The sequence below is a fragment of the Ceratotherium simum genome, chromosome 37 (assembly GCF_057802395.1).
Source record: "Ceratotherium simum simum isolate JZ-2026a chromosome 37, ASM5780239v1, whole genome shotgun sequence".
NCBI lineage: Eukaryota > Metazoa > Chordata > Mammalia > Perissodactyla > Rhinocerotidae > Ceratotherium > Ceratotherium simum.
In genome coordinates this window covers 28349908-28364523 of record NC_141936.1, presented here as the reverse complement: position 1 = coordinate 28364523, position 14616 = coordinate 28349908, and the positions used below count along the sequence as shown (strand labels likewise).

Here is a 14616-nt window from a genome sequence, read left to right as displayed (position 1 = left end):
GGGAGAGACTTGTGCAGAGAAAAGGCAGAAGCCAAGTCAGGCAGTTAGTGACTGGCTGTAGCTTAAAGCCAAGTTTGCTGTTTGTGATCGTTGTCCTCGGCATTTGGATTCGTAACCTTGAGGCGTTTACAGGCTTGGGTTTTGGTTTGCTTACGTAGGTGCCACGGCACTAGAGCCACATCACTCTAATAGCCTCCTGTTTAATTAATCTAACAACTCCCCCCTTTTGGCTGTCCTCTCATGCATGAGAGATTGACCTAACATTTGGTATTAGCACCACTCTCAATCACCATCGGAGTTAGGTAGCCCTTGTCTCGTTGTGAAACCTGTAGATTATGATGGCAGATCCGTGGAAGCCTTGTTTCTGCTGCTCATGTCATTGTTCATCTTGTTTCTGTTTCTCCGAGTGCAGTGAGGCCGTCTGATGTGCTGCTGCTGGCCGTAACATGCATTTAAGATCTTTTGAGAGAACATAGTACACCAGGGAGACTACAATGATAACTATTAGTAGGATAATCCGAGAGACTGAAGTATATTCCTAAGCCAGGGCTCCCATGAACCAAACCAGTTGGTATCAAATAAATCCAAGAACGTGCGTGTTTTAGCCAAGTGGCTTGTTTGTTAATTTCTTGCATTCATCCAGGTGCAGCAGAGGGTATTAGCTATGGCACACACTCCTCCTTGTTCAGCCAATAAGTGACCTAAGGCAATTCTGTTATCCAAAACGCCTAGGGACTTTTGTTGTGCAACCATGGCTTTAGTGGTAGATTCAGCAGTAGTTGCCAGAGTTAAGGAGCATTGTCTCCCTGCACATTAACAGAGAGAAAAAGCAAGTAGTGAAAAGGCAAAAGGAATAAAGATTTTCATACAGGAGATGAAGATCTTGATCCATGATCTTGGGAGAGCTGTTAACTAGAAGATGCCATCTGTTTCTGGGGAGGAACCTCCCTAGTCAATTTTAATTTTAGATCTCCAGCTGGTGTGCAGCTCCAAGAGCTGGGAAGAGCCCTTTTTAATTGAAGGATGTGGACCCAAGGTTTAAGTCCCTGAAGTTTGGCTGCTGTCTGGGTAGTGAGGAGGACCTGGTATGGTCATTCCAAGGAGCCTCAGGGAAGTCTTTGTTCTTAGTGACTCCAAATCAGAAGGGTGGGAAAAAATTGGAAACATTAGTTTGGAGAGTTGTAGCCAGATATTTGAGGAAACTAGAAGAATTCAGGATCCAGTTCAGTGTACAGATATATAACAAAGCCTCAAAGACAATGAACAGGACTAGAATTTGATATCCACAAGGTTGTGTTTTTTCTATGTATAATTTTCTACTGAATCATAATTTTTTCCTCTACAATCACCCTCATTTCTATCAAAGATAATCACAGTAAGACTAATTTGTTTGCAAAATAAGTCTAGTCTTATTAAACTTAGCCTGATTATTTACATAGGTGCAGCAAGATTAGTGATGGACCACATAGGCTCTTTTAAAATCCGCTTGGCTGTAACTTTTCATAAGGAATCTTAGATCACACTTTTAAAAGCCTCTCCAGGCTAAGAAGCCAAGCCAAGAACTCACCATCAGACTTTGCCTGGAATACCCATAGATTTGGGTGAATTCCTCTCTTCTTGAGGTTCCCAAAATATCTTGAGGTTCCTGGGCCTGCCAGGAAGTGACCTTCCTTACTTACCTGGTAAGGCTGATGCAGGAAACCCTGTAAGCAAGACACCGGGCTGGTTTTTCCAAGAGACTTTATTGGCTCCAGAAAGTCAACCTTAGTCCATTAAAGCTGTCTGTTCATATCTGATTTTATGCATGTTATTCAATACGACATTCTTGTCAAAAGCTTGGTAATATAACCAATGTTTCCAATTGTATCCTGTTATAAGGAGAACAGTTTCTTATTCAACTTATGCAAATAATTATATTGCCATGAAAATAAGAATACTCAATAATTTTCTGAATTCTGGAGGGATCAGATAGAGAGAAAAAGTAAATGTTTCAATTCTGTTTACAGAGATATACTTGACAAAATCACTGTAAGTTATAGGTAGCTTAAGAGAAAAATGTTTCCTTAAATCTGGGAAAATAAAACATTAAGGAACCAGCAATGTTTCAAAGAAAAAGTTGTAAAAAAAAATTTTAATCATCCTCCTGGTGCATTTGATCCCACATTATTAATTCTTGTTCTGCTTGAATCCTGTTTTTCCATTAGTTTTGGAAATTCTTACCCAGTTCAGTTTTATGATCTTAAAGTTATCAGAAAGCTACATTCTAGAGTACTTGTCAGAGTCCTTCCTGTGAATCTCTATGAAGACGAAGCACCTTTGCAAAAGCATCAAAGTAAAACAATAATTGTCTGTAAATGACAAAAACACTTAAAAAAATAGCCATAGTTAAAGATCTGATGATAGTTCATTCGATAAGGAAATGTAATTATTTCTGTGGCATACAATAATTTAGGATAATAATTGGACATTAAGAGTATTGACAGATTTCTAGAAACTTTAAACAATTTCTGGAATACATATATTAGTAATATATATCCATACACGTAAAATTTAAGAAGTTTTATCATCACTTCTTATTTGACAATGCTTCCCACATAATTTAACATACCAAATAAACCTAATTAGTTTAGTATTTCTCTTTTATAAGATGAGAAACAAATTCTTTGAGATTTTCTAGGAGCCGTCTGGAAAATCTCAGTTACTTTGAGGTCAAAAAGACTTCATTTAGAATTTGATTTTGGGAAGTTGTCAAAATGTCAAAAGGTTTGAACATTTGACTAAATAAGATCTCAGATCATTATGAAATAATAATTAATTTTCTATTTAACTAAAGTGACGAGAGAAGATTTTAAAGGCGAATACAGAAGCTTACATAGTCGTGCACAAAACTTAGCTCTTTTAATATTTAGAAGATTGGGTTTTCTCAAGTAATCAAAGGCCTGATAAAGACAACGTGAAGCACAGTAAATTATTTAGGTAAGACACAAAATCTTTGCTTCCCAAGTAGATTACCCAAAGGTGAAAAACACCTTTCACAATCTTTTATCAAGAACAGACCAATAGTCCAAGGAAATTATGTCCTTTTAACAGAGAGAAAACAAAATTCTAATTTTGCACCAGTGTACTTTTGATATTAAAACTCATTCTTAAAAAACTTGAATAAATCCATTCCAATTTTAGTTAGCTTGACCATATATGAAATTCCTTTTCTGAGATTCCTTTTCTACAAACTTTCAACAACTTTTTAAATATCCATTAAGGTTTTGTCCTATGTTTTCTTCTCTATCTCATTCTGGAACAACCAGTCATTCTACTTTCCTTACCTACCTTTCACCCTCATTATTTCTAATTAGTTTTAATTACATCTGTTGATTAGAATTCTTAACCCTTAGAATCCTTTATTCCTAGTGAAAACTAAGAAATAAGCAATTGTGGACTGTTATACTAGCATTCTGTGCATTGGAAAATTTATAAATATATTTCACAATTTCTAGAAGTATATGCTTCCTCATAGTAAATTTTTCAATGTGGCACAAAACATGTTTACTAATAGACCCAAATATCTCTAGTTCCTCCATAAAAGGAAGCTGAAAGAGAGTAAACCTATGTTTAGTAATTAATACTGCAGTATTTTATCTTATTTGGATATAATCTAGATATTCAATGAATATCCATCATTTAACTTAGCTCAGTATAACTTTAAGGTTTTAAGTTACCAAAAAGATTTTGGAAACTATATTTAAGTGCACATGCCATAAAGCATAATCATTGTTGAAAGGTTCATTTATAAACTTTTATCTTACATCTATTTAGTTTGTTCTTAACAATTATGTTTTAATTACTCATGAAAATTTCATGAGACATTAAACAGCTCACCATTATTTTAAGTTATCTTTCTTGCTGACAAATTCTGTAACAAAGATAACATGAGCTTATTTGACTTTTAGTAAACCTAGGTAGAAAGAAAGAATTATATTTAATGCTGATAACTAAAGACATGCCTGTTTTAATTAAACCAACTAACTTAAACTCGCTTTTATTTACCAAAGATTATCCTAGATCACATGAATCTGAAAAACGTTTGGGTTAGTTTCTATATTTCTGAGGGTATACTTGATTTATACAAATGCTTATTTGTCTCTAAGCCAGTTAAGTAGAGCTCTTTAAAATTAATTTTGGCAATACTGTCTGGAGGTGGAAAAATAGCATACGTCTATAACATACATACATAGACATACATAAACATACAGGCAGACGCAGAGATCTTATAGCTTTCATTTTAAAATTTTAGCCATGAGACAGTACAGTAATGAAAACTGACTAGTTTATAAAAGAACAGTTGAATCTAAATTATGTTTCTGTCAGAGGGAATAAGTTAAGATTACCCACTCAGATGGCTAAAGCTTTTACTAATATTTGTTTCTAAATCCAGATCTTTTATTGTATCTTCAAGCCTTTTGAGATGAATGGAGAGGCTTTGGGTTTGGTAAAAAGGGTAAACGGGCTTTGAATTATTTCTAGAGCTGCATTTCTGTTCTTGTAAATGCTCTATTTGTTAGACAAGTACAGTTGTTTTTAATTCCTCAGAGAATTGGGTTACAACCTGAATATCAAGATGCTGACCCAGCCATCCAACTACTTTATTCTCAATTAGCTTCTTTACATCAGGGAGAAGATCTCCAACTAAGATGGAAAGATTCTTATATTCTAGACTTGGACCTGTGTTCCTTTGGAATGTTGTTATAAATCCTGCCACAGTGGCCTTCCAGATGTTTTTCTTTCCCTCTGGGTATGTAGTTTCATTTTAGCTTAGGGGAGAAGGCCTTAAAAAATGTTTCTATAAGGCTCTGAATATCAGGTTCAACTCGACCAACTTCTGACCATAGAGCTACTTATAAAAAAAAAGTCATTTTGAATATCCTGTCAGGTTTCAGCTGGGACAAACAGTAAATATTCCTGGCAGTATTGAACAACCCCATGGACACAAGAAGGGTCCCCAAAGGGAGTGCAAAAGATATTACCCTCCCAAGACCCAGAGCCGCTCCCAAAGATAGCCAAAAGAAAGAAAGACTTAGACAGTTCTCCTGAGAGCTGGCAACAGTAGGATCCTAGCCACAAATAGGGTGCAACCCAGGTATCTATCTGGCCATATTTTTGGGACCCCAAGCTGACGTTTGCCAAGCCAAGTTCTCAGGACACAAAATAAGACAAACAAGAAGGCAATAACTGTCCCTGGGAGAGAAAGGTTCTATAACCAATATTTTTCCCTGCCAATTTGTAAAGGAAAGGACAATGTTAAATTTTATCTTTTTCTCTCAACCAGGTACCACAGAAATCTGGGAGAGCTGACATTGGTGAGAATTCTTACCCGTTGCCAGCTTCTGCCAGTTTTCCCAGGATGCTGTCTGCAAGCTCTGGGGCAAGTGGGGTGTCCCAGTGGGTCTCATCGTGGTCAGAAGTAACTGTAGAAGAGGAGAAATGATTTTCACTCTGCCCCTTATAGTGAATGTCTGACTGAGACCCTTTTGTCTCTAGGGCACCTCATGAGTGGATAAGCTTACCTAAGATGATTAAAAGTTCTCTGTTGTGGCCACTGTAATTCAAGATTATTTTTGATAAAGTTAACCTACTTGTTCAGCCTAAAACGGAATTTTATTCACCTGAGGGCTCACACTGGACCCAGTCCAGTTTAAGTTGAACCCAGTCTGACCCTGGACCCAGTCTGGTTTCTAAATTGGAACCAGTCCTTTCCTGAACCCAGTTTTGTTTTTAAGTTCGATATAGTCTGACTCCGGCCAGTTTCTGGACCAAGTACTGAAAATAATTGGTCAAATAAAGTCCGAAAGCTTTAAAAGCCACAGAGCTAGGATCTAGGATCCCAGAGGGACTTACCATGACCTCCAGAGCCAGCAAAAAGGCAGCAAATTCAAGGAGCTTAATAGATACCTGTGCCTGGTTGCTCATTGCTCCTGGGGCCATTGGGGTTCTCCTTCAGTTCTCTCTTCTAACACCACAGTGTTAAAAAATAATCTTAAGCATATTAAAAATTTGAAGAGTTCATTTGAGCAAAAATCAATTAGAATCAGGCAGCGCCAAAACAAAAGTGGTTAGGAGCACTCCCAGGAGAGTATTTTTCAACCTCAGCTTATAGGTTTACCTCACTCTTTTTAATGGCTACCAAATATTCCATTGAATGAATGGACATAACATATATTATTTAATCAGGACCTATTAATGGAAATTTAAGTTGATTCCATGCTTTTGCTCTTTTATATTATACTGCAACAAGTGTCTTTGTAAAATATCTCTGTTCAGATTAAAGCTCAGATTTTTGCTTCTCTACCACATTTCTCAGAGAGAGCTGCAGGAGTTCATGGAAGGGCATGATCCCCAAATGTGGGGCAGCCATAGAAACTTCCAGGGAATGTGTGATCAGGTTTACTGAGCTTTAAGAAAAGCTGGAAGGAAGAGGAAAGGGCATGTGAAAGCCACATGGGGTGTGGAAATGCACTGGGCTTATCTGGAAAGCCTGAGGGGGACTGGGGACTGGGGTGGCTTTGTAGAGGGGTCACAAGTCCATAATATTAGACAAGTGAGTGGGACTCAGATTGTAACAGACCTTGAATGACAGGCTTAGAAGTGTGGACTTTCTACTGAACTGTGGAAAACTACTCATGGGTTCTGAGCCACAGAGTAATGTTGTATGTAGAGTGTGAATTATTGCCAAGTTTAATGCGGCAGCAGAGTGGAGTACTTTGGTTTTAGAAACACAGATTTTTGGATGATTAGGAGACATATAGTTGGTCATATGATACTAAAGCTAATGAGAAAGGCCAAAGCTAGAGATCAACTTGGGAAAAGCTTGATATATGTGGCATCTGAAGCACTGAGAGTGGAGGGGATCTCTCCGGGAGAGTCAGCAGAGGAAAGAGCGGAAGGATGAGCACTAGGCCACTGGTCTTCTCCACCTTCAGAGGACAGAAAGAAGAGCCCGGCCAGCCAAAGACCCAGAAAAATGACTAGAAAAGTAAAAGAACTTAAATAATCTCAAACCATGGAAGCAAAGGAGGATAGCCCTTCAAGGAGATTGTCCATGAAGTTGTTAAAAACTGAAAGGAAAAAAATGATGTAAAAAAAAAAATGGATCTGCTGATTAATGAGCATTACAAGAAAAGTGTTTCAGTAAAGAGATGGAGGTAGAACTCCAACTGCAGTGATTTGAGGAGGGACATGGTGTCCAAAAATTGAGGCAGAGTAGAGTACGCTTTAAAGAAAACGAAAGAAAGGAGAAAGAGTGGAGGTTTAAGAAGCTGATAGGATACAAAAAAGGATCATCAAAAGCTAATGATCACAGTAGCTAACATTTGTTATAAACCTATATCACGCATGTTATCTTTCTTGATCCTCATAACAACCATTTTATAGACGAGTGAACTGCCACTCAGAGGGTTGAAAGGACTTATCCAAGTGCACACAGCTCAGAATTAGCCTAGCCAGGGAACCAAACCCAGATCTTCTGACTGCACATATTGATGCCCTTCCCATACCCCACATTGCCTCTGAAAAGTAAAATATACTTTAGAGTTCTGTAGTACTTTTCATGTCACAAAGCACTTTCTCATATATTATTTTATTCTCACAACAGATTTGGAGGCAGGTATCATCATCACCATCACCATCACCATCACATCACCATCACCACCATCATCATCATCATCATCATTATTGACATTTCACCAGTAAAGAAAGAGAGGCCAAGAGAAGTTAGGAGGCTTGCCCAAGATCACATAGCAGAGAAGTTTCAGGGCTGAGATTCGACCCCGGTTGTTGTAACACAATTGCCCGAGCACGTTTTGAGTCTCTGGGGAAGAGTACAAGAGAGATTTTAAATTATGTGTTTGTGATTGACACTGGCTCCTCCATCTGTGCTGTAGAGTATATTTTTTTGGCTTCATTATTCATTAACTTTGTAACTTATCATGGACTTGACCTTTCTCTTATTGATATTTGGCTTTTCCCAAAATTAAGAAACAACAACAACGGTATTATGATTCATGAACTCTCTTTAGCTTCTCAATCTCTTTCATTTCTCAGAAGGGTAGAAGTTTCTAATAGTCTACAATGTGGATTTTATTTTTAATGTAACTAATGTCTCTGAGGCAGTTTTTAATGGACATTTTTATGGTACTGTCCCAGAGTTACTATGAGATGCCTCTGGCATTTCCTGAAAAGGATATTTCAATATGTAATTTCCTTTTATCATTTGCTTCTTCTGGCATTTAACTTTTCACTGTGAGCCGCAGGAAGCCTTGCCTAGAATGAGTTATTCTACTGAAATGTCATGCTGTCCCTGCCCTCACACTAGATATCGGAAGGCTGTGGGTGGCACAAACGATGACATTTGGTTTCCAGTGGCTGAAAAACAAAGCTTGCTTTTGCCAGTGCTGGTGGCCTGGCTCCGTGTAGCTCAGGATTCGTTTTCAGGAGATATGAGCAGTTCCCCTCCTCCCACCCCCAGGAATTAAACAAAATTAAAAGATGCGTTGCTGATGCACTGTCGACTGTCTCTAGCTGCCATGTTCCTGCTGTGTGCGGTGAAGGTCCCCGAGGCCGTGTCCGACATGCTGATGTCCGAGTTCCACCACCCGGAGACCGTGCAGAGGCTGAACGCCGTCCTCAAGTTCCACACACTCTGGAGGTTTCGCTATCAGGTCTGGCCCCGCATGGAGGAGGGAGCACAACAGATTTTCAAGGTGAGGGATTCTTCCCGCGTGGGAATTAGATCAGCAAACCCAACCCCAGGCTTATTTAAATCCTTGAATCTCAAATTCACAGTATATGGCCCAAGAAGTGCTTCTTTTTTCTCTCTTATTGTGTAAATAAAGCTAACTATATATGAATGAATTCTTGTTAAAAAAATTGAACTATAGAAGAATGTAGAGTAAGAAAATAAAGTCTGTGTAAACCTCAAGATCTCGCTACCATTCCCAGAGGTAAGCACATAAAAGTTTGGCGTAATCTTCCAGACATTTTGCTATATATACACAGATGGTTTTTGGAGGATGGGGTGATTAACACAAATAGAGATCATTTAGTTGAAGCCCTTCATTTTGTTAATGAGTGAACTGAGGCCCAGAAAGGTTCATCCTGTGCTCTGTCACATCCTGTGCTCTACAAGATTTGTCATAATTATACTTCAGGCTCATTCTAGCTTATTTTCCACCCTGCTCACCTCATTCTTCTATCAATGAACAGATCCCGCCTCCCAGTATAAATTTCACCCTGCCCTCACCAGTGCTGGGAATGCCATCTGTCCCAATGTTTGACCCACCGTGGGTCCCCCAGTGCAGCGGGAGTGTCCAGGACCCCATTAATGAAGACCAGTCTGTAAGTAACAGGCTCTTTCTTTCCTATATCTTCAGGCTCCATGGTGTATATGCAAGTGAGAAGAACAATGACGTGTGAGACAATTTGTTCATTCTTATCGTAAGAATGTAATAACAGCACAGAAAATCAGCCACAAAAGGTCTTTGTTTTGTGACTAGAATAGAAGGAACTAACATCTGGTCATGAGCATTTGCAGCCTTCCAAATCAATGCAGTTTTGTTTTATCATCAAAGCAGCAGCCACCTTATAAAGCTGTTAAAAGCATTAGGCATTGATTTCTTGACCAAATGTAGCACGTTTGCCTCTATTTATTATAAAACAAACATATTCATTTAACCTATAATACATAAGCTACCCAGAAGTTAATGATACGGACCCTGGGCAAATGAGAAAAAGAACTGAGTTGGCAGCTCTTGTTTCCTTGTTTGGTCCTTGGTCTGGTCTTCATTTTGTTGATCGTCAGTATCATCATCGCAAACATCACTCTGAGACCTCAGGTCTTACGTTACTCAAATATGTCACTGCTATATGTGATATAATTCATAAACAGTTAAGTTTAGAACAGTCTACTTATAGACAAGAACCAAGAATATATGCCTTTTGAAAAAATGAATCTTCAAAATATGCCTTTTACGCCCGTTGGAGAGCATTTTTCTGAATTACAAGAGTAATGTAGAAAATTTGAAAAATAAAGCAAAAATAGAAAAAGAACACATCTCTTTGCACAAATCCGTGATTATTTCCTTGCATAAATGCCCATGGGATTTAGGGCAATTGGTATATTATTATTAAAGATTTTTAATACATCTTCCAAAACATCCTCAGGAAGATTATACTGTTTTATCCTTATACAACAGAATAGGGAAGTGTCTTCTTTATTTGAATTAACTAGTGTTATTTTTTTAATGCCACTTTGAATGGCAAAAAAATAGAGTTGTTTTTTTATTCACACTTCTCTAAAAGTTGGTTGAATATATGAAGTTAGAGTGAACATTTTTGCATATCACACATACGTTTTCTAGGCATTTGTAGTTTTCCTTGGAGAACTGTTTGTTTGAACTCTTTACCCATGAATATTTTAATTTAATTCTTCTGCATACAGTACCTTCGTACCTGATGGTTTTCATGCCACATCTGAACCAGTGGCATAAGGATCTTTGAGTTTTCTCCCATATGGATAATGAATTCATCTGAGCCAAGCACACTCTCTAGCTCAAGTTCAGATCCTGATTCTATATCTAGTTCTCTTTCATTCCACAACTCTTACCTTGCCTTATTATAATAAATCATCTTAACCGCTGGCTCTGAAAATAAATTGCCATGTGGCCCATCAAATGCCCTAATTGCTATTGTATCACTGATCGTACGAAACTTTTAGTCTTGTGTTCAGATCTTCCGTAAAGGGAGCTTCTATGAATGCAGCCCCTTAGAAGAGCAATCAACACCCCTTGTCTGCCTCTAAAACCCTATGTGACCGCTGGCCAACAGAGATGTGGAATTGCTATTGCATAAACTTCACATTAATAGTGAAGAACTCCAGTGATCTCTGAGATCCAGAACTCTGAGACCACTGACTTTGTCCCCAAAGCTCTTGGAACTTCTCTCAGTGTAAGCATCATAATTAAGGCACAAATAGAATAGCCATTTTGTAGAGTGTATCTTCTCTCCTTTATCTTTCTTTTTTTTTTTTTTTTTTGAGGAAGATCAGCCCTGAGCTAACATCTGCCAATCCTCCTCTTTTTGCTGAGGAAGACTGGCCGTGGGCTAACATCCATGCCCATCTTCCTCCACTTTATATGGGACGCCGCCACAGCATGGCTTGACAAGCGGTACATCGGTGCGTGCCCCGGATCTGAACCGGCGAACCCCAGGCCGCCGCAGCGGAGTGCGCGCACTTAACGGCTTGCCACTGGGCCGGCCTCTCTCCTTTATCTTTCTTGATGCATTATGCCTTTGCTGCTGGTAAACAGAGTCAAATTTCACATTCAACTTAGTAACACTATCAGCTCTCATAATTTCCATTCAGTAACTTTGTTTCTACACATATTATTAAGTATTTACAGTGTACCACTGTATTTATCTACAAATAGTAAGTATGAACAGTATGGTAGATACCTGAGATACAAGAAGGAAATAAATCACATAACTAATTGGTTTATATGGGAGATAGATCTCTTTCCTCCTCCTTTCCATGGTTCTGACTTTCTCTTTTATTAACCTTGTGAAATAAATGACCTTCATTTAAAACCAGTTCAAAAATTTTGGAAAGAAATAGAGTATTAAAAATTTTTATTTGATTTTAATGTTTAAAGAGTGGATCATTGATATCACCCCAAATCCTAAAGTTGAAATAGGATTCTTTCCAGAAATTACAGACATTCTTGAAGAATTATTCTGATTGAGTGAAAAAGAATAGCTCAGTTGTACACAACCTGGAAACTTGGTAGAAAAATAAACAAACGAATAAACAAAACGAAACTAGATCATGGGTGCCCTACCATTTCCTGGGAACAAACTGCCATGTTTGTGTAATTCATTGGAACACTCTTTATGCCTGTGACCTCGTAGAAGAGCTGCTATTAAATGAACTTGCCTTCATGTCTCCATAGAAATCCTTTTCAGCCCGGGCTGTGTCCCGCTCCCATCAAAGGGCAGAACACATCTTAAAGAACTTGCAACAGGAGGAGGAGAAGAAACGTCTTGGTCGAGAAGCCAGCCTCATCACCGCCATCCCCATCACCCAGGAGGCTTGCTATGAGCCCACCTGCACGCCCAACTCAGAGCCAGAAGAAGAAGGTGCCTCTACATACAGGACTTCTTGGGGGGCTGAGTCACAGGAAAGGGAAAGGACTTGCTTTGAAATAAACATTGATGATTTTGTGTGACATGAGGTGATATGCTCTCTCTGTCTCTCTCTCACCTCCTGACATTATCCAAAGAAAGAGGGGAGTTGTCATTTTCTACGTGTTTAGAGTTGGCCTCTACAGAGGAGGATGTTAGCCACTTTGAATGAACCAATATGATAAGGGGCCAGAAACTGTGATTCAGGGATCAGCCAAATCCAGCATGTGTATTCGAGTTAACACAATCAATCTTTCATCACTAAAAATGGGGTTAGTCCATTAAATACTTTCAGCCTTCACAAGTGCAGACAACTTGTTGGTTGGTATCAGAAAATGATTTATGAACCATTCTAAATTCAGTGATTCTCTGCCCTGCTTTTATGGAATCTTTGGGAGGAATTTTTTGTCTTTCTTTCTGTAAAGTTTTTTTTTTCAATTTCCTAAGTACATTCTAAATTTCTTAAGCCTTTTGCTCTGGGAGCAGTATATACTTATGATGAAAGTACAACTGTAGTTGTGATGATGTAACTTTTCTGTTATAAAACCAAAGTTCACGTTCCCCGTTTTCTTTGCCAGTAGAAGAAGTCGCAAATCTGGCCTCCCGTAGACTGTCTGTGAGTCCGTCCTGTACCTCCAGCACCTCTCACAGGAATTACTCCTTCCGCCGAGGGTCAGTCTGGTCGGTGCGTTCAGCCGTCAGTGCAGAAGGTGTGTGTGTCCTCTTGCAGCTGTGCTCTTTATTTCTCATGACTCGTTTCAAAACATATTTCAATTAATATTATTATCTCACTTCATTACATTATCTTCGTTAAATAACTTGCTTCATGACTTGAAGTTTTAAAAAATATAATAGGTTGAGTGGTATTCTATAAAAGAAATTATTGTTGATTTAACCCAGCAATTATCCTTGATAAGTTGGTTCTATTTTAATTACATTACATGTAACCATATTGCTAAGGGTTCTAGTTAACTGTTAATTAGACAGTTAACAGTTTTCAACCCTGGCTACACATTGCAGTCAACTGGGGAGCTTTCAAAAAATGTCCAAGCTACACCCAAGAACAAATCAGAATCTCTAAGGGGGAGACCCACACATCAGTATTTAAAATCTACTCAGGTGATTCTAGTGTGTGGCCAAGACCCAGGAGGATGCATTAGGATGATGTTCTGGGATAACTTAACAATCAAGAAAGACCAAAGCTCATGCTACTACTTAATGAAATCTGATTCCAGGGGGGAAGTGTGGTGCCCTTCAGTCCCAACAACTTAAAAAATACGCTTCTCTAATGATGAATAACTGTCTGGGACTCATTGCTTCATGAGTATACACATTTCATCAGTGATTTATAAAGCTGCCAAAAGTTGTACAGAAACCAGTGGTTCTCAACCCTTGGCTGCACAACCCTGGGGAACTTCAAAAATGACCAATGCTAATTAATCACAACTTATGCAGATGGGGCCTAAGGCACATCTATTTTTATAAAACCTGTATTGAGATATAATTTATATATCATAAAATTCACCCTTTTGAAGTATACAATGTAGTGGTTATCAGTATATTTATAGAGTGTGCAACCATCACCACTATCTAATTTTTGAATATTTTCATCATCCCCGAAAGAGACCCTATGCCACGTTAGCAGTCCCTCCTCATCCACCACTTCCCCCAACTGCCGGCAAGAAATAATCTACTTTCTATGGATTTGCCTGTTCTGTACATTTCATATAAATGAAATCATATAATATGTGGCCTTTTGTGACTGAATTTGTTTACTGAGCATAATGTTTTTAAGGTTCATCTATGTTGTCACTTGTATCATTTCTTCATTCCTTTCTATTACCAGATAATGTCCCATTATATGGATATACCACATTTTGCTTATTAGCTTCATCAATTAGTGGACATTTGGGTTGTTTCCACTTTTTGGCTATTATGAATTATGCTGCTCTGAACAGTTATGTACAAGTTTTGTGGGGAAAACTGCCGAGCTATTTTCAAAAGTGGCTGTATCATTTTACGTTTCTACCAAAAAGTATGAGGGTTCCAATTGCCCTGCTTCCTTGAATACCCAAAATAATCTTGGAAATGAAGAACAAAGTTTGAAGACTCACATTTCCCAGTTTCAAAACTTACCACAAAGCTGCAGTAATCAAGATAAGTTTGGTACCTGTATTGATACATAGGTCAATGGAGTGGCATTCAATAACCAGAAGTAAACCATTAGGGGCTGGCCCCGTGACGTGGCGGTTAAGTGCCCACGCTCTGCTGCTGGCAGCCCGGGTTTGGATCCCGGGCATGGACTGACGCATTGCTTGTCAGGTCATGCTGTGGCGGCGTCCCGCATAAAGTGGAGGAAGCATGGGCACGGTTGTTAGCTCAGGGCTG

At 38.6% G+C, this 14616-nt stretch overlaps 1 protein-coding gene across 2 annotated transcripts in view; it reads left to right on the top strand.

The window, feature by feature from the left end:
- Positions 1-14616, top strand: part of UNC80 (unc-80 subunit of NALCN channel complex) — a 198746-nt gene that overhangs the window by 121972 nt on the left and 62158 nt on the right. For both annotated transcript variants that reach the window (XM_087424900.1, XM_087424899.1), the window contains 4 exons: positions 8572-8753; positions 9256-9387; positions 11997-12183; positions 12807-12938. In XM_087424900.1, the coding sequence (XP_087281026.1) occupies positions 8572-8753; positions 9256-9387; positions 11997-12183; positions 12807-12938 (633 nt within the window). The remainder of the gene's footprint in view (positions 1-8571; positions 8754-9255; positions 9388-11996; positions 12184-12806; positions 12939-14616) is intronic.